This window comes from Macaca nemestrina, chromosome 19 (assembly GCF_043159975.1).
Source record: "Macaca nemestrina isolate mMacNem1 chromosome 19, mMacNem.hap1, whole genome shotgun sequence".
Classification (NCBI taxonomy): Eukaryota; Metazoa; Chordata; class Mammalia; order Primates; family Cercopithecidae; genus Macaca; species Macaca nemestrina.
Genome location: NC_092143.1, coordinates 82,337,428 through 82,363,305, shown reverse-complemented (window position 1 = coordinate 82,363,305; position 25,878 = coordinate 82,337,428). Strand labels below are relative to the sequence as shown.

At 44.5% G+C, this 25,878-nt stretch overlaps 1 protein-coding gene and 1 non-coding gene across 4 annotated transcripts in view; both read right to left on the bottom strand.

Moving 5' to 3' along the window:
- LOC105478918 (ankyrin repeat domain 62) overlaps positions 1 to 19,433 on the bottom strand; it is an 80,978-nt gene extending 61,545 nt beyond the window's left edge. Inside the window, exons 1-11 of one of the 3 annotated variants that reach the window (XM_011736649.3) lie at positions 19,019 to 19,433; positions 18,403 to 18,517; positions 18,078 to 18,251; positions 17,383 to 17,489; positions 15,590 to 15,727; positions 13,068 to 13,135; positions 11,001 to 11,054; positions 6,858 to 6,894; positions 4,162 to 4,237; positions 1,225 to 1,321; positions 953 to 1,137 (exon numbers count right to left, since the gene is read on the bottom strand). In XM_011736649.3, the coding sequence (XP_011734951.2) occupies positions 953 to 1,137; positions 1,225 to 1,321; positions 4,162 to 4,237; positions 6,858 to 6,894; positions 11,001 to 11,054; positions 13,068 to 13,135; positions 15,590 to 15,727; positions 17,383 to 17,489; positions 18,078 to 18,251; positions 18,403 to 18,517; positions 19,019 to 19,236 (1,269 nt within the window). In that variant the 5' untranslated portion in view covers positions 19,237 to 19,433. The remainder of the gene's footprint in view (positions 1 to 952; positions 1,138 to 1,224; positions 1,322 to 4,161; positions 4,238 to 6,857; positions 6,895 to 11,000; positions 11,055 to 13,067; positions 13,136 to 15,589; positions 15,728 to 17,382; positions 17,490 to 18,077; positions 18,252 to 18,402; positions 18,518 to 19,018) is intronic. The other 2 variants (XM_011736647.3, XM_011736648.3) reach the window with 2 other exon arrangements.
- LOC112426137 (U6 spliceosomal RNA) lies at positions 14,229 to 14,334 on the bottom strand. Its single transcript, XR_003017419.1, has one exon. It is a non-coding gene; the product is annotated as a U6 spliceosomal RNA (small nuclear RNA).
- Positions 19,434 to 25,878: the final 6,445 nt, after the last annotated feature.

Here is a 25,878-nt window from a genome sequence, read left to right as displayed (position 1 = left end):
CAGATGACAGAGTAGATTACAAAGGGCCAGGAGTCAGGAAAGAATCACAAACAATGTGTTCACTTTAGGACCTATCAACTTTGAGGCACCCAGGAAAGTTAGAAGACAGATCGGGATAAATACATTTGGAACCGAAGTAGATGGCCTTACTCAGGAAAAGGACACAGTGTTGATAAGACAAATATTTGTAAAATATACTACACTAGTAGAATTAAATAATGCAAACCTATATAGAACTCTGAACTTTTGAAAATAAAAACATGAGGGAAAAACATGGAATTCTACTTTTCAATTATATATTTCCACATTTGTTTCAAGAGTACAAAATATTCCTTAATCTATGCAGACACTTATTTCTGGAATGTTATGGCAATATGCATTTTTGAATTGCATGGAAATATTTAATTCTTGTTTTTTTGGAGACAAATTCTCACACAGTCACCCAGGCTGGAGTGTAGTAGCATGGTCTTGGCTCACTGCAACTTCCACCTCCTGGGTTCAAGCAATTCTCATGCCTCAGCCTCCTGAGTAGCTGAGACTACAGGCATGCGCCATCATGTCTGGCTAATTTTTTGTGTATCAGTTAAGACGAGGTTTCACCATGTTGCCCAGGCTGGTCTCGAACTCCTGAGCTCAGGTGAATCGCCTGCCTCGGCCTCCCAAAGTGTTAGGATTACTGGCGTAAGCCAATGTGCACAGCACATACTGAGCTGTTCTTTTTGGTTGCTTTCTACTTCTTTCCTTCCATAAAGGCAAACCTAAGAACTGTTTATTCCCACCATTTTTCATAAATCTCAATCCCATGCATCTATCTCTCTGGTAAGACTTGTTTTCTGTTATCATCTTGAGGGCTTGTATTTCTTTCTAGGATCTCTATCATCATTATTAAGATTGAGGGGATATATGTGAAAAAGCATGGGGAGGGGAAAGATTTCAAAAAAAACCAATCTACCTTTGTAACACCAGGGTTCACTATAGGATTGAGGGAAGGTTTCAGACCAGGGTGTGTAGGTCGACGAGGCTGACCACTGATGATTTCAGGATGGATTTTAACCTCATCTTCATTTTCGCTGTCAGAACTGCTGCCCTCAAGCAAAGTTATATTTCCTGTTCTCACAGTACCATATGTCGTTTTCACTATAGTTAAAGCAAAGAGTATATAAAAAAATGTGTAATTAACTGTCAGTGAATAACACAAGAATAGGCAGTCTTCAGATAGCTTACGATTCTTCCTCGTTGAGAAGATTGCTTGTTGAGAAATAGTCCTTGTTGGTTGTTGAGAAATAGTTCTTCGCTTCGTTAAGTGTTGTTCTGGAACATTCTACAAAGAAAACAATAGCTTTAAGAGAATAACATGTATCAAGTTTGATAACACAATATTCACCAGTACTACATAATCTAACACAAAGAATACAGGTTTTAGAGTCACTCAGATGTATTAATAGATTCAAACCTTAAATCTGCCATTTACTAATCTACATGCTCATGGGGTGAGGATTATGAGAGATGATACAGATATCCTCAAAATGTTACTCTTTTGCCCCTAGTTCATTATTAGACAAATACTGTATCGATTAGAGTATTTTCTTAACCAAAATAACCTAGAAGAAAGCTTACCCATAGGGAGTTTTGAGTATTACTGAAAAAATGAATATATTCAAAAATATAAATATGTGATAATATTTTGGTATTTTCATAAATTTCATCTTATGGAGAAAATGTGAGAACTTAGTTTTTAGTGGTATCTGATTTAAATGGGTAGGCACTGCAAACAATACAAGCAACTTCTATGCTGTTTATAAAAAAGCTGAAACAAATTATCATATTAATTCAGTTCCTTCTGAGACAGAGAGAAAAAAAAAAAAACAAGAATAAAGCTTGTAGGGCAATGACTGATGAGTGAAATCCACACACAGCTACTAAAGAGGAAGCTGTCACTGAATACGCTGACAATAGAGACAGAAGTGTAATAAAAGAACAGACACTAAAACATGTTGTGCAAGGGAAAAGGCTGAGGTAAATCATTTTTAAAAGGAGAGGCGGGACAGAGAAACATCAAAACAAAAAAGAGACACAGCCAGTTAATCAAGCATGAACTTAAGCCAAGGAAAGAAATAATTTTAAGCACAATAATGTATGCGGAGAAATACAGACACATAACAAAAACTTGTGTTCATAATGGATCCCTGTAGTGACACTTATTAGAATTTGCTCTACAATAAGCTTTTTGTAAAAACTTGTCTAATAAAAGAGTTAATTTTATTACACTAAAATACACGTATCACTACCTGAAAGCTGGAGCACTGTTACCCCAGAGAGAGAAAAATGGAAAAAGAAATATTCCATCAACTTTCCACCTGGAGAAAGAACAAGCAAGCAGAATTCTAAAGAGTAATGTGTGGCTCGAAAATATGTATTTAATAGAACATGAATTGGGGCTTTAAAAAGTTTAAGAAATTGTATCCTAAAATCGAAACCTAACCTTCCAGTTGAAGAATATTAGAAACTACACTGAATCTATCTTTCCTACTTAAGACATATTTCTAATTTCTTTCCTTCTTATTTTGACGTGTTTTCTCAACACAACTCATCTGAACTTATATATCTTAAACATTGTAAGACGCCAGGCATAGGAGCTCATGCCTGTAATCCCAGCACTTTGGGAGGCCAAGGCGGCTTGATCACTTGAGGTCAGAAGTTCACGACCAGCCTGGCCAACATGGCAAAACCCCTGTATCCACTAAAAAAAAAAAAAAAAAAAAAAAAAAAAATTAGTCAGGTGTGGTGATGGGCACCTGTAATTACAGCTCCTAGAGAGTCTGAGACATGAGAATCGCTTGAACCTAGGAGGCGGAGGTGAGCTGAGATCACGCCAGCCTGGTGACAGAGCAATCCTCTGTCTCAGAAAAATAAATAAATAAATAAAAGGGATATAAATTTAAGCCATAGTTTAGAAATGAAAGAGATTTAATTATTAGAACATACCATGTGTATTATATTACTTATAACGTTCCATTATATAGAAACTCATTTGTGTGTTCATTTATTCATACTGAAAACTATTAAAATACTTCTTACACACAGTCACGATTATAGGTACTCCAAATACACAAAAATATGTTTCCTAACCTCCACTCCCGTAGCTCATAGTAATACAGTAGCTTTGAAATTATTATTTAAATAACTAAATAGAAAAGCCTGAGATTTAAAATTTTAGAATGAGATACAAGAATTCTGGGTAGGTATTTCTGAAAATTACACTTACAAAAACCTTCTGAAATTAAAGTCTTACCATATGAATACTAAAGTCTCTGCTTACTTCTGTAAGTTGTTATTTTGAACAAAACATGTATTCTTCAGTTAGAGCAAGGCTTTAAAATAGACTCTTAGTGACTTAGAAAACATAGTGGAATCCCTTTGTAATATAGGTTTTGAGGAAGAATTTAAATTTCAAGTCTTTCACAATTTAAAAAAAATTAGATATGGAGTCTTGTTACGTTGCCCAGGTCTCAAACTCCTGGGCTCCAGCAATTCTCCTGTTCCAGCCTCTTGAATAGCTGGGATTGCAGGCACATGACCTCATACATAAATAAATTCTCATAATTTCCAATATTATTTTAGGCTAATTAGAGAACAAAGGATAAAATTATTTTAAAACTCTCTGCTAAAAACTGTGTAATAACAAAATAATAAATGTCCAAGAAGAAAAAAGTAAATATATACTTCGGGCAACAGGGAAACCCCATGATTACTATAACAAGTAATTGGATCCATTTGAGCTTCGTTTAACAAATAAGTAGTATAAAAGTCACGTTAGTATGATTTAACACAGTAAGTATCTTTATCCCAATAAATTTTGACCAAATTTCACATCTCCTCTATTGTGGGGAAGCTTTTGTAATATAATTTTCCTGCCATTATGTAGTTTCTAGCCCATTCTCTTTTTCAGTTCCCATTCCCTCAAAGTATTTACCAGTTATCTGTTACTTACCAAAGTAAAAAAAAGAAATGTACCTAGTCATAGTTCTATAAAATGGTTTTCTCTAACCAAATTTCTATTACACAGATAAAACAAAGGTAGACCACTGTTAAATTTTAAAAGTAAATACTATACAAAACTAGATTCAGAGTGAGAATATTAATTTCACAAGACCACTTTACCTTGGATTTAAAATTGAAGTCACCATCCTTTTTTAGTCGCATACGCACTAAAAAAGTATCCAGTCTGCAGGAAAGCCTATAGAGCAAAAATATAAAAGAAAAAAAAAATGAGCAGGTTCATTACTTACAAAACAAATAAAACAAAACAAAAATCCTAGCCTATATCTGTATGCCCCCTCCAAAAAGCAAAAAAAGAAAAACAAAATCTAGGAAAAAGTCAGCTATCAATATATCACATAATATATCTTGCTGTAAGTAAAACATGAGGCTGCAATTTTTGGAATTTTGGAATTTGAAAAATCAGACCTTGGGCCGGGCGCGGTGGCTCAAGCCTGTAATCCCAGCACTTTGGGAGGCCGAGACGGGCGGATCACGAGGTCAGGAGATCGAGACCATCCTGGCGAACACGGTGAAACCCCGTCTCTACTAAAAAAATACAAAAAACTAGCCAGGCGAGGCGGCGGGCGCCTGTAGTCCCAGCTACTCGGGAGGCTGAGGCAGGAGAATGGCGTAAACCCGGGGGGCGGAGCTTGCAGTGAGCTGAGATCCGGCCACTGCACTCCAGCCTGGGCGGCAGAGCGAGACTCCGTCTCAAAAAAAAAAAAAAAAAAAGAAAAATCAGACCTTGGCGATGGCCTTGAGTGGTAAGCTATAAATAATTCTTACAGGCTTAGCATTTCAATAATGGAATACTAGGTATACATGGGTTTAGCTGACATAACTGAGTCCTGGTAGTTGTACCTCTATTTCCCTAAGTACTATATCTAAGTATCTTCCTTCCCATGGGCTCCCACTTCCAGATCCTTCTTCTGCAGGGCTCCATGGCAGTCTCCAAACTTTAAATCTTCAGCCTAGGAAAGCACAGCTTCCTAAAAGAATGAGCTCAAATAATCAAGGGCAGGAGCTCTCTGTTTCCCTGTTTCTGGAAAGTAAGCTAAATGGAGTTTCAATCATCCACCTCCAGCATAGGCATATGACCAACTACCCCACTGAAGCTCCATGACTGATTTGCCAGCTAATCCTACTCTTGCCTTAAGCCTACACAGATATGAGAAGAACATTAGTTAATTGGGAAAAGTGGCAAAGAAAAGGGGATGCCTGGCCTGGACCACAGATCCATGCAGTTCAGCAACCTCCAGTACCCTAGTACTCGATGGGCTCCAAACTACCCCTCTGTAAGGTGGGGTGGAAGATGATACACATTTCTATATGCTCTAAGACTCTTCCCAGTGGCTCAAATTCTCTTAACATCTTTCCAAACAGACAAACAAACAAACAAAACTTTGATATCTGTCAGTTTTTCCAATCAGAGAACCAAAAAAGCAGCAACCCGTTTAGGACTCTCTTAAACCCACTACTTTAACTTACTTAACATGTCTTTCTTGCTAACTCCCAAAATCTTGTGTTTTTCATTCCTCTAATTTATCACAAAGCCCACTATTCTGATCTCTTTTCTAAAACCCTTACTCTTATACAACTCAGTGTCTTTGGCCTTCCCCTGCTAATCCCACTCTTATCCGCTTCCATTAAGGTTCACCAGCTCATTCCATTCTCATCCTCTTCCATTGGGATCATTAGACCCACTCTCCCTTTTCTATTATTAAAACACTCACCGACAGGATGATACACAAGAGCACTAGGCTTTGAATTGAGGAAATTGAGTTTGAATCTCATTTGTGTTACAAAGTGTACCCAAATAAATCATTTACTCTCTTTGAGTTTCAGGTTCTTCACCTGAACAACCACTTGACCCAGACGTTCAACACAGATAGAAATACTAAAGAATATTTTGTTTAGTCTCTAAGATCCCTTAAAATCCTGAAATTCTATGTGCTTTTGCTTCTATTGAAAAATGAAGAATATTTAGCTGGCATGAGCACAGTAATAAAAGAAAAACCCACCAAGAAAAGCAGAGAAGAAACAAACAAACAAACAAACAAAAATCAAGAAAAGAATACAGAAAACTCATGAAAAAAAAAAGGACTCCAGAGAAAAAGAAAAAGCTTTATGGAACTAGGCAAGGTACTTGCCTAAAGGGAAAACCACATAGAGAAGTCAGAAAGTAGAGAAATCAATTAACATTTCCTTTGAATGTGAGCAAAATATAATTAACATAACATAGTCTATATGCAGACCACCTGCAGCAAACTATTCCTCTCCAGGACTTGCCTGATGTTGCTTATGGAAAACCTAGGGCCCTGTAGCCCAGCTGAGTGAGATCTGCCCTAAAAACGTTGATGATAAAAATAAGGTGCTGGTTACCACCGCAATTGTCAAGTACATTAGGACAAATTTCTGAACTAACCAAGCTTCTAAGAAAGACTCTAAAGAGTGTTAACGTAAAACAAAATGTGACTTTCTGAACTGATCTGATTTGGACCCGTACCTTGATCCCATTGCTGCACAGGTCTCAAGAGAAGTGATTTGGGGGCCAGGCACGCTCATGTTCAAATCATGGGTTGGCAACTTGTTAATTAACAGGATCATGGGCTAATTATCCAACCCTCCGAATCATGGTTGCCTAATTATTTAAAAAGTAGGTGATAGCACAAATACTTGCAAAGCAACATGAGGACTACAGGAAATGATAAATGTGAAGCACATAAGCCCAGAGTAAAACAACCAACAGTTACTAGTTTCTTTTCTCTGCAGTCCCTTAGAAGACATATCACTTTTCAGAATCTGTGAAATCCTACCTGTTCATGCAGTCTTCAATGGTAACAGCAGGCGCTACTAAAGAAAAAAATACATTTTAAATCAACAATAGAAACACATAAAATATCAGAATCATAAGGGAGCATGGCAGCAACTGCCTGTAATTCCAGACAGGAAAATAAGATCACAGTCAATTTCTCTTAATAATGACTGTATATCAAGCCAGGTGCCATGTGTGCGCATGTAGTCCCAGCTACTCAGAAAACTGAGGCTGAAACATCACATGAGGTCAGGAGTTGAAGGCTGCAGTGCAGTATGACTGTGCCTATGAATAGCCACTGCACTACAGCCTGGGCAACATAGCAAGACTGCCATCTCTTAAGAAATAATAATAATAAGGCCAGGCGTGGTGGCTCATGCCTGTGATCCCAGCACTTGGGGAGGCCGAGGTGGGCAGATCACTCGAGGTCAGGAGTTCAAGATCAGCCTGGCCAACATGGTGAAACCCTGTCTGTACTAAAAATACAAAAATTAGCTGGGCATGGTGGCGGGTGTCTGTAATCCCAGATACTTGGAAGGCTGAGGCAGGAGAATTGCTTGAACCCAGAGGGCGGAGGTTGCAGTGAGCTGAGATCAGGTCATGCCACTGCACTCCAGCATGGGCAATAGAGCAACTCTGTCTCAACAACAACAATAAAAGAAATAATAATAATTATTAAATAAATGTGCATCATTCACTCAACTGTGATAATTATAGAAGTATATATAGCCACTGGATATAGTATAATACTTTACTACTGACCATAGAGTTCCTTTTGTTTCAAAACTTTTTAATTGCATATAAAGCTAAAAACATGGTTCACCTATTAAAGGTACTTCTTCATAGAACAAATCAAAAAGTATACTGCATTCAAAATGTAGGATGAGTTTCTATTTCTCTCCTCAAACAGTGGATTTTTATCATTAATGGTCAATAGTACTTTAAACTTCTTTAGCAAAGAAAAAAGCCTTGTAGACTGGGCAGGGTGGCTCATTCCTGGAATCCCAGCACTTTGTGAGGTCAAGGTCGAAGGATTACATGAGGCCAAGAGTTAGAGACCAGCCTGGGCAACGAACATAGCGAGACACTCATTACTACAAAATGAAACATAAAAAATTAGCTGAGCATGGTGATGCATGCCTGTAGTCCTAGGTACTTGGGAGACTGAGATGAGAAGATTGCTTGTGCCCTGGAGTTCAAGGCTGTGGAGAGCTATGATCACACCACTTCATTCTAGCCTCAGCAACAAAGCAAGACCCTGTCTCAAAATAAGGAAGTTATATATAGATGACTAAAAGTATGATCAAGAAATGGACCTCATATTCTAGTTAAATCACAGATCACAAATTTCTGAAAAATATAATACCAGAAAAGCACTTCACTTTAAAACTATGTCAGATAGAACAACTTGAATTTGACAATCCAGAAGATACTTAAAAAATTCTTGGCAGACCATCATCAGTGACACTGCCATTGTGACAGAAGTTTAGCATTAGAGACTAACAGAATACCAGATATACTTTAGGATAGGTAGCCAATTCTCTTGAAATAATCCACATTTGTCAAACACCCGTCTGTTAGAAATATGTTCTGAAAATGTTTTCTTTAGGGATGAAATTCAAAAGGAAGCAGTAGAAGTGCAGATATCAGAAGAGGCAAATGAAGAGGGAATTGCACTAAGAAAAAGAACCAGGTACTGGGTTTTCTACTGATGTCATCAGAATTCCCAGAATGCTGAGAACTAGTATATTCAGCATATCACCTTATATTTTTCTCCATATTACACAAAAGATGTCAGTTTCTCCAAACTCCTCATCTGTAAACTACACTTCTGATCAAAACTTGAAACTGTCAAAACATGGCTGTATTATAATTCCATGACAGAGGGAGGAATGTGTCTGACAGCAGGTTCCAGTTGTTGCTACCAGATTTCAGTTTCAAAATGTATCCAGAAGAACTTATCAAGTACTTGAGTGTAAATCAAGTTTTTCCACAAGAAGCAGATAAGACAGACAATACTTTTCCTCACACGTGACCTTTAGGTTTTGACAATTCTGGAAAAATGTTGGCACGTGTACTCATCAGTCTAGATTATTTTCCCTGACCCTTTGTACATAGCTGCTGTAGTTACCAAAAAGCTAGGTAGGATCTTGGTAGATTTATTCTTTCATATTTGAACACCAGAAGTATGAATCATATCTATAGTAAACCTTACAACTCTACAATCATTCTTTTGAAAAGGGTGCCACTAATGAGCTTGTAAAAGTTAAATCCATTTTACTTTTTAGTAATCTTATTTGTTAGAATTGATATTCCCTTCTTGAAATTCTCACTTTTTAAATTTTTGCAACGTCACTTCCTCTGACTCCTCTCCCACTTTTCTCTAGCTACTGCTCATTCTCCTTTGTCACCTCCCTTTTCCTTTGGGAAATCTTGCTATGCCTAGGGTTCTGTTACTGGCTTTCTTGTCATTATACACCTTCTGCACTATGGACAAGCTCATTGAGATCTATGACTTTGCTTAATAATTATAACAGGACCATTCTATGTCTGCAAATCCAACCTCAGAGTTTTATCTGCAGCTAGAAATCCTATTATCCGATTTCCTACAGAAAATATTCCTCCATGGTTGTTCCATTCAACTCAACAAGTATTGGAAAAACATTCGTCTTCCCTATTCCCTATACTTCTCTATTCACCTGAAATTCCCTGTTCAAATTCAGTATAAACACTAGTACACAACCTCAAAACTTACGATCTAAGATTTCTCTCTGCCACCTAACTTTTTACTTTCATCAATCACTAAATCATATTAACTGCACCTCTTTTCTGCCTCTGCTTTATATTTCCACTGCCACAATATAAATATGTTTATATTTCTGAGTTAAACATGGCCTCTTAACTGATGTCTTTCACGGGAGGAGAAAACCCTACCAACTATTAATATTTCTTAAATTGAAAAAACTAAGACAGCAAATGAAAAGGGCATAAGGCCAAGAAAATAAATGAACATTTTTAAATGAATAAACTGAGATTCTTATAATTATTTCACCTTGCATGGGTGAAAACATCACAGTAGATTGAGACTGGAGATAAGGAAACTATAGCTTTGACTACAGACAAAGTTTCCTTTGTCTCCCAGTCTACATGGTTACCTTTCATCTACCTTCTAAGTGAGGGGTCAGCAAACTACAGGTCACAGGCCAACTCCAGTCTGCCATATGGTTTTGTACATAAACTTTTTTTGGAGCACAGTCTATCTATGCCTGCTTTCACACTTCAGTGGCAGTGTTGAGTAGCTATGACAGAGACTACATGACCTAAAATATTACCTATCTAGCCCTCTACAGAAAAAGCTTGCCAATCCTTGTTTGTACCATAACCAGAATGCCCTAATCCTCCTCAAATCTAATCTTGAGACTTCCCTGTTGAAAAATTTCTAGTGAATGCCTGCAGCAAACATTGCTGGTTCCCTACCTAAGAGCAATTCTTTATTCTTTCTTGCTGGAGAAATGCAAGTCTACTTAGATATTTATCACCCAATATCCCTCCTAGCTCCAAGAAGAGAAATGATTATTCTAAGCAAATCACAGTAATTACATTTGCTTTTCCAGTGCCTGGTTTAGAAACGAGCAGCTAGTGTAATCAAGCCAATAAAATGTCACAGGAAGTCCAACGCAAGCTTCTGACTTTTCTCCATTTTCTAAAAGAAACACGTGAAAAAAAAACATCCCTTCCAGCCTTTAGATATTGTCTTGTGAGAACATGGTGTTTGAAACTGCTGCTAAGTAGCCAACCATGAAAGGAGGTATCAACAAAACACCGTGAACAGCGCAGCTGAAAGAGGGACGAGTGAGATATGATGATATCACTGAACCACCAAAACAACTTTGGCTCCCATTGTTTTAGCTGTTGTTAGTTAGGTCATCTAATGTTTGCAGTCAAAAGCACCCTACCGAAGAATTTTTCCGTGGCCTACAGATAAGATCTACAAATTTCTAGATGTTTAAAAAGTCTTTCCTAAGCTTGACTTAGCTAGGTATTCAAATCATTTCCAACCACTCTCATAGCATACTTTTTTTTTGCGCTAGCAAAACTGAACCAACTGCTCATAAACTCTGCAAAGTTCCCTCAAGCATCTTACCTTTTGCACTTGCTTTTCCTTTTGGCAAAGGGGCAATCCTGTTAGCTGTTCCTTCTGCCAAAGATACAATCTTGTGAGATATTCCTTTTGACAGGGAGCATTCTTCTGCTTCTTTACCTGGCAAATGTCTACTCACTCTGCATGCTTACCTTAAATCCTACCCATGTTTTAAAATCTTTCCTTCCCCACCATGGACATAACATATTTGGCACATACTGAATGCGATAAATACATAATAAACAATAATTATAAACTCCCAGAGGGCATCTGACACACAAAAAGCACTGAATAGAGTAGCAAATAATAAAAATGACAATAATAACCATGGCTTCTGACTATATATTTTTAAATGTTTGCATTCTGTACTTATTAGAAAAATGTTTACTACCTTAAAGACACTTGATATTTATTAAGTGGACATGAGAATGAAAATGTTTTCTTTGAAAACTCTGTTGTATAAGCATAAAAATTATGAGCACCTTAAAGGCCAAAACTATGTCTATTCTACTTTTGTCTCCTGTAACTTGGAAAGCCTAACCTACAGGCATTCTTTCATAAATATACATTAAATCAAAGGTGTCCTCATACACTTCAGATTGTACAAGTGCATTAGGTGTCACATCGAGGTAGGAAAGTAGCGTCTTCGTTCTTCTGAAACATTTTTGTATGAAGAAAATTACCAAGCAAACCCTCTGAAAAATGGCACCCAATCACGCCTCTATTTTGGGAGGGAATGTGAAGTTGTAGGGCTGTGTGGCAGAGCACGTATCCTACCTCAAAAGAGGCAGCCCCTGCTCTGTTCTGGTAATGGTTGCTGTACTTTTACTATAATGTGTTCAGCCTAGAGTTGGGTTATTCAAATATTATTATAATAATCTTTTAGCTAATAGTAACAGAGTGTCTTCTAATAAATTGATGTTACCATGACAATTAACTAGCAGATAGAACAAATTTCACCCTAATGAGGTAAATATATCTCATTTTATTTCCACTTGGGGGGAATTAAGTCAATACTAGTGAGACCTTCTTGGTGTAAGAATATGTAACATGGCCTGTGCTTCTCAATAAGGAATTTATTTTCTGACTTCTCCACACACTGGGTATCTTTAAAAAATAACATCCTATTGGTATTGGTACAGTTCTTATTGTTTGTTTGTTCATGGTACCAGAAAGGTCTCATTGAAATTCTAGTTTTAAGGAAAGTTACTTTTTTATGACACAAATCACCGTGTCAGAGTTGACCTCTGAATAACACAGGTTTGAACTGCAAGGGTCCACTTATCTGAAGATTTTCTTCTGCCTTTGCCACCTGAGATGGCAAGACCAATCTCTCTCTACTTCCTACTCCTCCTCAGCCTAGTCAACTTGAAGACTGAGGATGAAGAGCTTTATGATGATCCACTTTCCACTGAATGAAAATACATTCTTTCTTCATTATGATTTTCTTTATAAGTTTCTTTTTCTCTAGCTTACTTTATCGTAGTAACAATACAGTATATAATACATATAACATAACAAATATGTCTTAATTGACTGTATAATCAGTAAGGTTTCCAGTCATCAGTAAGCCACGAGTAGTTAAGTTTTAGGGGGGAGTCCAAAGTTATACACAGATTTCAAACAGAATGGGGGACTGGTACTCCCAAATCCCACACTGCTCAAGGTTGAGCTGTAATATGTATTTATTAAATGCAAAGCATTTATTTTATAAATTAAAATACCCAATTTTATACAAGTCCAATTCATCATAAGGTGACTATAAAGAAAACATACCACATATTAACTTAAAAATCTTTTTTCTTATTTACACAAAAATATCATCTAGAATTTCAGAAACTATGATAATGAATTTTTTTCAGATAATACTGCTTGAGATTATAAATTGCCTACAAGTAACCTTTTAAATAATTCTGAAATCTAGATTACTAAGAAAGTAATTTAAAAATATACATTCAATTTATACAGTGGTTTTTTTAAACTGCTGTTTTGTGATCAAAACTGCCTTCCTCTTACTTTTTTTTATCTATGTCAGGACCATTGAGAGAAATTCACTATCAGAAGTCGTACCTGGATTCCTATTTTGAAGACGTTTACGTCTCTTGTTTGCTTTATATTCAGAAATTAGTCTGCGAATGCTATGTGTAAAAATGTAGTAAATACAATTACTATTTTAATACTGATATGAAAAACATTTACCAAATACATTACATTCTTAAGAGTATATCAAACAATATCAGAACTTTAATTATACACATTTAGTTTGTAAGCTTACAAAATTCTTACTAAGCTTCTAATTAAAGAACAAGTAAAGTACTTATGAAGTGAGGACAGTATAACTCAGTAAATTAACTCATGTAAAGTTGACATAATGGGAAATGATCTGACTCATAATAAGTCCTAGCTCTGTAACCAATGGATATTTGTTCTTGGACAAGTTGCTTCTCTTAGGCTCAATGTCTTCTTCCAAAGAATGAAGGTTTTACCACCTTATTCATTAGGTTATTATAAACGTTTAATGAAATCACATTTTAATGGGCTCAGAGAAATAGTAAAGCAATGGAATAATTTGTTCTTGAACATTTTGCTGAAATTATTTTGGAATCCCAAATGAAACCCAATGTGTATTTTCCCATATGTTCTAATATTAAAATATTATGATCTTTTGAAAATGTTAAGTCCTAATTTTGCTTATTACTTATTCTATTATTTGTAGCTTATGATTTAGGACATCTCAACTATTTCATAGTTTGTAACTAAATTTATAAATAGATTGTCTCATTAAAATAGATAACATGATTATCCATTGTTACTTATGTCAACAATCACACCAAAGGCAGAAAGCTAACAGATGTCAAGACCTGGCTTGGACTACTACTATTTTTCCTCTATAGACTCTAACTCTGAACCAGTGGATCTTTGTTAGAATGATGCTTCCTCTCCATGGTCATCTCCAACTAACAAGGAAGACAAAAACCCTCATATTTTTGAAGTGTCATGAAGGAGATGCAAGTGGTTATTTTCTCATTTCTGAGACACATACTAACAATATATTTGCACACAACACACCATGGGTTGCTCAGTTCTATTCTTATTTCACAGATTACCTTACCCCAATGTTCTTGTAATGAAAATGTGTAATTTCATTATTGGCTAGCACCTGTTTTGCTTTGACTCGCACTGTTTTCGGGAACTTGTCAGCAAACTAGTTTAATGGCCCTCTTGTAACTGTGTAATATGGACTGCTTCACAGATTGGTGCATCATGCTTATGCAGGGGTCATGCTAATTTTCTCTGTGTTGGTCCAACTTCAGCATATGTGCTGTGAAGCAAGCACAAAGCCCTACTTTTATAAATGGATGCTGATCAGTCATGGATGAAGCTTGGCTCTGTTCAGTCCAACTCACCTACTTGAGACTTAGATAATTCTGACAAATGGCTTTCTATGAGGTAAAATTTGAAGATACTTTAAAAACTTGAGGTAGAGGGGCAAGTGGGCTGGGAGATTTTTATTATTATGGAAAACAGATCACTTGAGGGGTCAACCACAAGTTGGTGCCCACTGCTCTGAGGAAGGATAACATGGGACCTTCCTCTATCTAAGAAAAACTGCTACATAAGATATAAAAGAGCTTGGGGTAAAAATCTGGTAACAAAGAAGAAAAAACTTTGATATCTTCCTGCAACACTCTCTGAACACATCTAACAGCTTAGAACTATCCCAACTAATATTTGCTAGACAGAAGACAAACAAGGGACTCAAAGAATAACTTACCACGAAGGTCTAGGATTCCAGGCTAAGATGTGGGCTCCACATGAGGTTTTGAGTATGGGGGGAAGGGTCAACTTGCTCACTATGTGTGTGGGTAAAGCTAGGATGTCCAGCAGCCACAGCAGGGTACTGGTGCTTTGGAAACAATGGCTGGGCATATAAGCATATTTATGTGAACTACAAGTTGTGACTTGGAAACCTACGTATAGATTACTATAAAGACTGAGGATCTGAATCAGAAGGGGCAAAGGTCAATCTTTACCAGACTGCAGGAGCAGTTTCAATGACAAACAAACAGTAACAGAATCCATATAAACAAAAGAATAGTTAGAATGTCCTTTCCTCAACCCCCACCCCCTGCACCCCACTGACTTGTAAAACATGATTGTCTTCCTTGGACTTAGAACCTCTTAGTTTCTTGAAAAATTCAAGGTGGAGGGTATATGAGATAGCTCCCAGGAGATAGTCCAACATTTTCTGATACACTGGACATTTCAAGACTCAAATAACTAATTATAAAAATCAAGGATGTGAAACTATTTTATCCCATGCGTAGGGGTTATACTTGGAATGAAATGGAAAACATTAGGATCCCTAAGCATAAAAGTCTTAAGAGTCTTGAGTTAAAGAATCCTACACTCATTGCTACTTCTAACTTGTCTAGTCTTATGCTTGATTTCTGGCTGATGAAGTGGACTAACTCACTGCCACTCCAAAACTACCTGAACCCAACTATGAAATCTCACCTGATGTATAAGATGCAATGGTTACAATTACTTTAAACCTCAATTTAGCGTTCACTAGCCTTTTAAATACTTACGCTTGAAAGTTATAAGCAATGGCGTAGTCTTCTGCAGTCCATCCAGATATATCTCGGCAACAGACATCAACATTGTGCTGAAGAAGCTGGAAGACTACACCTGTTGATCCATTACAAGCAGCAAGTATCAGGGCTGTTCTAAAATAACAAAGATTGTTTCACGCTTACAAACTTTAGCAAAGTTATGTTAAAAGCTAAATTTATATACTTTACCAATTTAATATGCCTGTCCATGTAGAATTAACCAATTATATGTACTAATAGACACAAGCATCTTGGGTGCTGAAGGGGTCATCTTTGTAAATTGCCACTAAAGGCAAATGGAAGGAACAACAAGGAAGCCTCTTGTCCCACTGGGATATGACATAGCAGAAGTTGCTAAAATAAAGTCTTTGGATGGGCAGGATACTATGCTTAGGTCAACTATCTAAAGTAGCTAAAAATTTAAGCAAAGAATTATCCATTTCTTCCCTAGTCTGACATAATATATTGTAATTCAATATCAGCTTGGGGTCAATAAGTAAGAGCTATCTGCAGGTTTAAAACAATAACAATAATGCTAATAATAGACATAGTAGTTTCAGTTAATAATGCTGACAATCATATGCGAGGCACTGGATTAAATGCAATATATACACACATTACTTATACACAACCACCCTTGAAGGATATATTATCCTCTTTTTTCATATAGGAAAACATACTTGGTGATAAGTAATGTTCCCAAGGTCACACATCTCGCAAGTAGAAAAGCTAAGAATTAAACCCAGTCTTGTGTGAATCTACAGCCTATCTCTTTTTTTCTCATTGTCACCCATGGCTTGTATTCATTAAAAGAAAAGTTTACCCATTTAAAGCTATCTTTTTTCCCTCTGCCCATACTAATTAAAAATAACATCAAAATACGCTAGAGATAAAAAGAAGAAAAAACCCAATGAACCCGCAGTATCTGGCAAGAGCAATTAATAGTTACATAGGAATAACCTAACATTAATATTCTTGAAAGAAAGCAAGCTAAAGCAAAGAGTCACCCAAAAGACAAAGTGATTTTCAACTCTATCTTTAACATGGTATTTTTAAAGGAAAAGCAGGTAAGAAGCAGAGGTTGGGCCGGGCGCGATGGCTCAAGCCTGTAATCCCAGCACTTTGGGAGGCCGAGGCGGGCGGATCACAAGGTCAGGAGATCGAGACCACAGTGAAACCCTGTCTCTACTAAAAATACAAAAAAAAAAAAATTAGCCGGGCGCGGTGGCGGGCGCCTGTAGTCCCAGCTACTCAGGAGGCTGAGGCAGGAGAATGGCGGGAACCCGGGAGGCGGAGCTTGCAGTGAGCCGAGATCGCGCCACTGCACTCCAGCCTGGGTAACAGCGTGAGACTCCGTCTCAAAAAAAAAAAAAAAAAAAAAAAAAAAAAAAGAAGCAGAGGTTGAAAGTACTATAGAAGAGTTAAGAAATTTCAATATTGAGTCACAAAGTGAACTAAAAGTTGAAGTCCATACTTTTAAATGAAACCAATATGAAATCCCTTTAGTTAATATAAGATAATATGACTTAAAATATCACCTCATCCATCAACAAACATCAGTCAATATAATGAGATGAATCCTGCAATACACCATTTTTATGCCGCCCAGTCCAAATAATTGTTTTTCTACCTAACTGATGATTTGTGTTATTTCTCTCTACCCCAATAATAATAAGTTAATCTCATCAATGTAATATTTCTGACAAGTGACTGTTACCACTCCAGAACAACACTCAGGTTTAAAAATGCACAAAAAAGAACTACTGTACCTTCCAAAATTATCTATTGCAGTTAAATCTGGTTTTTTCTTCAACAAAAATGTCACCATTTGCTCTTTTTTCCTATTTATGGCAAGTAAAAGTGATGTATATTCATCCTGCAAAACAGCAAAAACAATTTATAATTCACAAAATTACATACTTCCCAACTGAACTGAAAACCTTATGTTAAGATCCTATGAACATAAACATGAAGCAGAAAGCAAATTAAAAGCAATCCCTTCCTTCTCACTCCACTGTGCTCGCCCACACGCTGCTCCTTCCCTTTTAGATACCCCTCCTAGGGTGTCTGGAAGGCACAGCAGCAGACTGGAGCACATATGCCTCATATAAAGGGGTAACCACTGCACAGCATACTGAACAGTGATATGAGCTCAAGGGAATCCAGATGGATCCTTTAAGAGAAGCCTGAAATCTAGATCTGTGTATGTGTCTCCTAAATTTTACATGTTGACACAACTTATGGAAGTAAGCTAAACTAAATCTATGGGGCACATTTAGACTACAGACCTCGTGATTTCATATTTGCTATGAATGTATTTTTAAATAGCTGTATGTAAAGCCAATATTTGCATGTAATATATTTCCTTCTAGTTTCAGATGTTTTACTAAAAAAAAAAAAATCATGTTAACGGTAAAACAAATACACTTGAAATACTTTGAAAAGAACATTGGTTGATCTATACCTGGCTTTTTGCTTCAATATCTGCACCATATGCAAGCAGTTTTCCTGCCATTGATATATTCTCATTATCAATGGCATAGTGCAGAGCAGTGTTGCCATACATATCTCTAACATTTGGGTCAGCGCCATGTTCCAGCAGGATGGATGCACAAACTTCTTTTTGACATTGTACAGCCTGTCAGTATCAGACCAAGAAATAGACTGTAAATTCTAGGAAATCTTCCACAGGATTCACCAACTCATTATATTTCAGTGAGGTGAATTAGTTTTATTCTGTGAATTTAAATTAAATCCACCCCATGCTGAAAGAGTTGGCTACCACATACCTTGATCAGAGCTGTCCTGTTTTCACTGTCAGTGAGGTTAAGCTGGCATTTTCTGGCCACCAAGTCAGCTACCACTCCCGGATGGCCGTGGGCACACGCCAAATGTAAAGCAGTCCTAGGAGAGGGAGAGGTCATTTTAGGCAAATGTAGTGCACAGTCCCAACATACAATGATGCATGGAATTGTAAACATCAAATAGTATGTTATCCCTCTGCCTTCAGAACAAATAGTTACTCTTCTTGTCAAGAAAGGCAAGGTTTCCACATCCCAGGTGCTGCTGAGCCTGCCAGGGTAGAAAGCCCAGTGCCCTTGGTGACAGCACTGACCCCACCCCCACCCTTGCAGCCTACCCACATCCTAACCAACTCTGCCCCCTACGAGTCCCCTCACTCCATCCAACCCCCATCCCATCCAATCCTCACTCCACTCCACTTCCCACCACAGTCCCCCACCCCACCCAACCCCCACCCAACTCACCCCCACCACAGTCCCCCACCCCACCCACGCCTTCACCCCGCACCATATCTCCCCTACCCCGAAACCAGGAACGGGGGCTTCTCCCATATCCCTAGGCCTCCTTCCGCAGCCCCCAGCGCCGGCTTCCAGTTCCCCTGACCTGTTCTTGTTGTCTTTGTTGTTCACGTCATTCAGCCCGAGCAAGATGCTCTCCTGCACCTTGTTCACATCACCCGCGATGGCAGCTTTGTGGATCATGCCCAGATCCTTCTGCCGGACTCGGTACCCGGGATTTGAGAAGCCATCCTTGCCACGATTCTCCCTCCAGGGAGCCATGCATCCCCCGCAGGTCCCCAGGAATGACCCCCCAACCCCCATCCTGAAGCCAAAGATCTTCTCCCAGGCTGACGGACCGGCTTCAAGACACCTCAGCTCCCACTCGCTTTCTGCCGCTCTGGAGCACAGCACCAGCACGTAACCAGGTCCAGCCGCTACCTCCGTCAAGGACACTCGTCTCCAGCCGCTCGGAGGAGCACCTAGCCTAGCAGAGCCGTTAGGCACCAGCGCGCATGCGCACCTCAGCCGCCCCACGAGGCCCTCCGCCGAGAAACCGCTAGCTCTTCCGGGCGCCACCTGCTGGCGGCACCCTCTGCCCGAACCGTTAGGCACCAGCACGCATGCGCACCTCAGCCGGCCCACGAGGCCCTCCGCGGAGAAACCCTTGCTCTCGCGGGCGCCACCTGCTGGCGGCACCCTCTGCCCGAACCGTTAGGCACCAGTGCGCATGCGCATCTCAGCCGGCCCACGAGGCCCTCGGGAGAAAGAGCCCTGGGCCACGCGCACTCTCGCGGGCGCTCCGCGTAGGCGGCCCCCTACCCAGCTAGTAGGCCATGCTCCCCAGAGTGGGCAGGGATCCCTGGCGCGCACCACCCGCCCTGCCCCAGGGATCCACTGACTGCTCTGCCCATGCCTGCTGCTAGGACATGGCCTGGGAAGCTCAGCAGCCTCCTGGATGAAGGGTTTGCCGCCGCCACGGGGAGACTTCAGGACTTAGTTGCCTCCTGGCAGCCGGCAATGCAGTCCTGCTATTGGGGAGGGGGTGGCATAAAGAGCCAGGCATTTGATACCCAGCAGGGACTCCGAAGAGGAAGCCACAGAGCTGTAGATCTGCCCTGGTTGGCCCTGCCCTGCCTTTGCCCTGTGCTACCCTGGGCCTGCTCTACCCTGCCTTTGGCCCTGCCCTGACCCCACCTTGGACCTCACACTGGCCCTAACGCAGACCTGGCCCTAGTCCTGGCCTTGGCCCGGCACTGACCCTGCTCCTGGCCCTGGTCCTTCCATGGCCCTGGTTCTGCATGGCCATAGCCCTGGCCCCCTCCAAGACCCCGACTGCGAGTCGCAGGCCCCGGAGATGCAGCGGCGAGCCCAAGAGTACAATGATCTTTGGCCTGGCACAGTGTTTTAAATAATATTCTAATGTAATCTGTCAGGGTCAGGACCAAGACGGGGCCAGGGCTGGAGCTGACAGGATCATTGCCAGGGGGTAGGACCAGGGCCACAGCAGGACCAGGGTCAGGAGCAGGACCAGGGCCACGGCAGGACCAGGGTCAGGAGCAGGACCACGGCAGGACCAGGGTCAGGAGCAGGGCCAGGGCCACGGCAGGACCAGGGTCAGGAGCAGGGCCAGGGCCAAGGCAGGACCAGGGTCAGGAGCAGGGCCAGGGCCACGGCAGGACCAGGGTCAGAAGCAGGGCCATGGCAGGACCAGGGTCAGGAGCAGGGTCAGTGCCGGGCCAAGGCCAGGGCTAGGGCCAGGTCTGCACTAGGGCTAGTGTGAGGGCCAAGGTAGGGTCAGGGCAGGGCAGCGTAGAGCAGGCCCAGGGTAGCGGAGAGGGAATGCAGGGCAGGGCCAACCAGGGCAAGTCTATGGCCAGGGCAGGGCCAGGAGCAGGGTAGGTGTAGGGCCAGGGCAGGGCCAAGACAATGGTGGCTCCAGGGCAGGGCCAAGGTTAGGACCACAGTCATGTCCAAGGCCAGTGCCAGGGGCAGGGCCAGGGTCATCTAAGGACCAGGGACAAAGCTAGGCCCAGAGCAGGGCCAGGACAGGTACCTGGCAGGACCAGGGTCTGAGACAGGGCCATGGAAGGGCCAGGGCCACAGCCAGGTCTGTACTATGGCTAGGTCCAAGACAGGGCCCAGACAAGGCTAGGGTGAGGGCCAAGGTAGGGCCAGGGCAGGGTCAAAGATAGGGTAGGGCCAAGACAGGGCCAGGGAACCATAGGTCCAAGGCAGGGTAGCGCCAGGGCAGTGCCAAGTCTAGGGCAGGGCCAGGGAACAGCCAGGGCAGGAACAGGGCCATGACCCTGGCAAGGGGAGGGCCAGGTTCGGGGCAGAAGCAGAACAAGGGCAGGGACAGTGCAGGTTCATGGCACAGCCGGGTCCAGAAGGGTCTGGGCCATGGGAAAACCAAAGACAGGGCTGGGGCTAGGACAGTGGCAGGGCCAGAGTGAGGACAAGGGCCGGAGCAGTGCAAGACCAAGGTAGGGTCAGACATTTCAGGGTCACCACACGTTCAGGGCCAGGGCAGAACTAGGGTAAGTTCTCAAGCAGAGAAGGGCCAGGGCCAGGACAGGTTGAGGGCACGGCCAGAACAGGAGCAGGGCCAGGGCCAGGGCAAGGCCTGAGCATGGTAAGGGTCAAAGTCAGGGCCAGGGTAGGGACAGGGCCAGGGATGTGGCAGGACCAGGGGCAAGGCCAAAGCCAGGGCTGAGACACGGCATGGTATGGCCAGTGCAGGACAGGACCACAGCTGGTCCATAGAGAGAGCAGGGCCAATTCCAAGGCAGAGCCAGGCTAGTGCCAGGACTGAGGCGTATCAGGGATGTCCAGGGTAGGGCCGGAGCCAGAGCCAGAGCTGAGCCAGGGCATGGCCAAGACAGGGTAGGTCAAGGCAATGGAACGGCCAAGACACTTCCAAGTCCAGTTGAGGGCCAGGGCCAGGGCCAGGTCTGGGCTAGGGCCAGGTCCAGAGCAGGGCCTAGCCAAGGCTAGGGTGAGGGCCAAGTTAGGGCCAGGGCAGGGTCAAAGCCAGAGTAGGGCAAAGGCAGGACCAGGACAGGGTGATGACACAGCCAGAGCACAGCAGGGCAGGGTGATGCCAAGACTAGTGGCAGACCAGTGCCAACTCAGGGGCAAGGAAAGGCCAGGGCCAGGGCAGAGCCAGGAAAGGGTCTGGGTCAGGGCCAGGACCAAGGCAGAGCAGGGCTAGGGCCAGGCCAGAGTTAGGGCAGGTCCTTGGCAGGGCCAGGTTCCAGGCTAGGGCCAGGGCAGCGGCAGGGGCAGGGGCAGGGCCTGGATAAGGGCAGGACCAGGGTCAGGGCCAGGGCTTGGGCTGGACCAGGACAAGACCACAGTGAGGCCATAGTGGGGGCAGGGCAAAAGCCAAGACAGGGTCAGGGCAGGTCCAGGGAGGGGCCAGTGCCAGGCAGGGCCAGGACACAATCAGGGCAGGGTAAGGTAGGGTAATGGCACCACTGCACCACGGTAGGGCAAGGTCAGTGCCAGGAAAGGGCAGAACAGGCAGGGCCATGGTGTGGCCAGGGCAGGGCCAGGACAAATCAGGGCCAGGACACGACCAACGCCAGGTCAGGGCCATAACAGGACCAGGACCATGACCGTTGGCAGGACCAGGGTCAGGACAAGGGGCGGGGCCAGAGCCAAGGCAAGGACAGTGCAGGTTCAGGGAAGGTCCAGGGCAGAGGCAGAGCCAGGGCCTGGGCTAGGGAAGGGCCAGTGCAAGGGCAGGGCCAGGGCAGGACAGGACCCGGACAGCCCAGGTAACAGCAGGGCAGGTCCAAGGCAGGGCTGGGCCGAAGGCCAAGGCCATGCCCAGAGTAAGGCCAAGGCAGAGGCAGGGCCCCAGCATGGGCAGCCTTGGGCAGGGCAGGGCCAGGGTAGTGCAGTGCCTAGTCAGGGCTGGGCCAGGATAGGACCAGAGCCGGGGCAGGGCCAGGGCCAGGGTAGAACCAGGGCAGGTCATGGCCAGGGAAAAACCAGGGGCAGGGTAATAGCCAGGGACATGATAGGACCAAGGCCAGGGCCAGGATAGTGCCAGAAGTAGGGCAGAACCAGGGCCAGGGGAGGGATATGGCAGGGCTGGGTCTTGGGACAGGGCCAGGTCATGGCCAGGGCCATGGCAGGACCAGGGCCAGTGGAGGGCCAGGGTAGGGCTAGGGTAGCACAGGGCCAAGACAGGGCAGGGCCAGTGAAGCACAAGGACTGGGCCAGGAGATGGAAGGGCAGGGACAAGGAAGTCCAGGGCCAGAGCCAGGTCTGGGATATAAACAGGGCAGGGACACCCACATGGCAGGACCAGAAGGGACCAGGGCAAGGGCACGGACAGAGAAGGACCAGGGAAAAAGAATGGCCAGGGAAGGGCCAGGGCAGAACCAGAGCCAGGACAGGCCAAAGGTAGGGCCAAGGCAGGCAAGGCCAGGGGAGGGCAGGGCCAGAGCAGGGTGAGGGTAGGGCCAGGGTGAGGTCATGGCCAGGGCAGGACTAGGATAGCAAAGGGCCAAGGCAGGGCCAGGGCAGGGCGGAACCAAGGAGGGGCCAGGTCCAAGGCATGGCCAGTGTGTGGCCTGGACATTGTCAGGGCCAGGGCCAGGACAGGTCCAACACAGGGCCAGAGGCTGGGCCAGGGTGAAGGCTGGGCCAGGGCCAGGGCTAGAGCGATGGCAGGGCCAGGGAGACCAGGCAGGGTCCAGAGCAAGGGGAGGGCCAAGGCCAAGGCAGGGCAAGGCCAGGGTAGGAAAATGACAGGGTAGGGAAAGGCCAGGGAAAGGCAAGGCCTGGGAAGGGCAAAGCCTGGGAAGGGCAAGGCCAGGGTAGGGCCAGGGCCAGGTCAGGGCTAGGGTAGCATAGGGCATGGCCAAAAGCAGGGCAGGGCCATAACATGGGCAGGATTAGAAAACAGGGCCAAGTCAAGATCTAGACCAGGGCATGGTGGGGACAATACAGGGCCATGACAGAGGATGGCAAGGCAGGTCCTGTGCTATGTCATGGACAGGGTAGGCCCAGGATCAGGCCAGGGCAGGGACAAGGCCAAGGCAGTGTCAGGACAGAGCAGGGCTAGTGCAGGGCCAATGCAGGGTGAGGGCAAGGCCAGGGAATGGACGGCAGGGCAGGATCAAGGAAGGGCCAGGACAGGGCCAGGGCAGGGTCAGGGCCAGGACAAGGGTACGGCCAGGGCAAGGAATATGGTAGGACCCGGGCTGGGCCCAGGCTGGGATGCGCAGGGCAGGCCATGGCCTGGTCAAGGCAGGGCCAGAGCCAGGCCATAGAGAGGGGAGGGTCAACACCAAGGCAAGGTCAGGGCAGGTCCAGGGTCAAGGCAGGGCTAAGGCCCAGGCAGGTCCGCAGCAGTACAAGGGCAGAGTAGGGCACAGCAATGGCAGGACCAGGCCATGGCAGTACCTGGTCAACTCCAGGGAAGGCCCAGAGCCATGAAAGGACCAGGGTCAGGACAAGGGGCAGAGCCAGAGCCAAGGCCAGGCCAGCACAGGTTCAGGGACGGTCCAGGGCAGAGGCAGGGCCAGGGCCTGAGCCAGGGAAGGGCCAGTGCAAGGGTAGGGACATAGCAGTACAGGGCCAAGACAGGGACAGGGTGGGGCCAGGGCAGGGCAGGGCTGAGACAGGCCAGATAACAGTAGGGCAAGTGCAGGGCAGAGCAGTGCAAGGCAAGGTCCATGGCAGGGGCAGGGCAGGACCAGGCCGAATGCCAATGCACCGGCCCTCCCTACAAGGCTCCTACCACCTGGCCACCGCTGCAGGCCTGCCCCCACTCTGGCTGCAGCCACCTGCCCTCCTAGTGCAGCCGCCCTCCTAATGCTCTGGCGTGCTGCAGTCTCTGCCACTGCCACCAACCTACAGTGGGGTGAGCCGCGGTCTCCCAGGCTCCAGCCTCCAGTGTATGGCAGGTGTCTCCTCCTCCCCCTGGCACAGAGCAGCTGGGCAGGCAAAGCCAGGAAAGCCTGCCAGAAAAAGAGGAGGATGCAAGGGGTGGTAGCGTCAGAGCCTCACCTTGCCATGCCAGCCACTGGGTGGCAGGGACCAGTTTCAGTGAAGGGACTCACACCCACCCTCCAAAGTCCAGCCTCTCCTTTTGGCCCAAGCTGGCCAGGAAGTGGACCCTGGGGTGGGTGATGGAGACATCACAGCACCCAGCTCCTCACCCCACAGGAACCGCTGGGCCCACTGGGGCTGCACTCCTCGGGGAGCAGGAGTAGCAGAAACTCAGACCCAGCCAACCCTCCACACCCAGGTGCCAATTCCCATTCCAAACGCCTCCACGCACAGGGCACTGTCCCCTGTGGTGTCTGCTACTCCATACCTGGGGGTGCCAGGCAGTCTCTGTGGCACAGACCCAGAGTGCAAGGGCTCAGTAGCCACAGCAGGTGTGGGGGCTCTGCCATGCTCAGGATTCCCATGGAAACACTGTGCACCTGCCATGCTCCAGTATGAGCAAGAGGAGGTCGCCCTCTGGAGTGTGGAGTCCAGGGAGAAGAGAACTGCTCCTTCCTTGGATGCCACCACTGTCGCTGCCAGCTCTGCCTACCGCCGCCAGCAGTGCAGTCCCTGATAACCCCCAACTCACCCCCCTCCACGACTAGTCCTGCCCTCAATACTGCCCCCCACCTTCACCCCCCAATGCTGCCAGCAGCGTAGTACCCGATAGTGCCCCTAACCTGTCGTCCTCCGTGGGCACTGCAGCCCCACAGAGTGTCAATAACCCACTCCCCGCCATGGGCAGCACAGCCCTGTATAGTGCTACCAACCAGTACCCCAATGCAGGCAGTGACACCCCAGATAGTGCCCCCAAACCAGCCCCCACTGCAAAAAGTGCAGCCCCAGATCGCCCCTGTCCCACCACACTGGTTGGACTGCAGTCTGTTGCCACCAACACCAACTGCAGTGGGGCAAGTTGCTGGGCCGCAGGCTCTAGCCTCCAGCAGCCAGGCA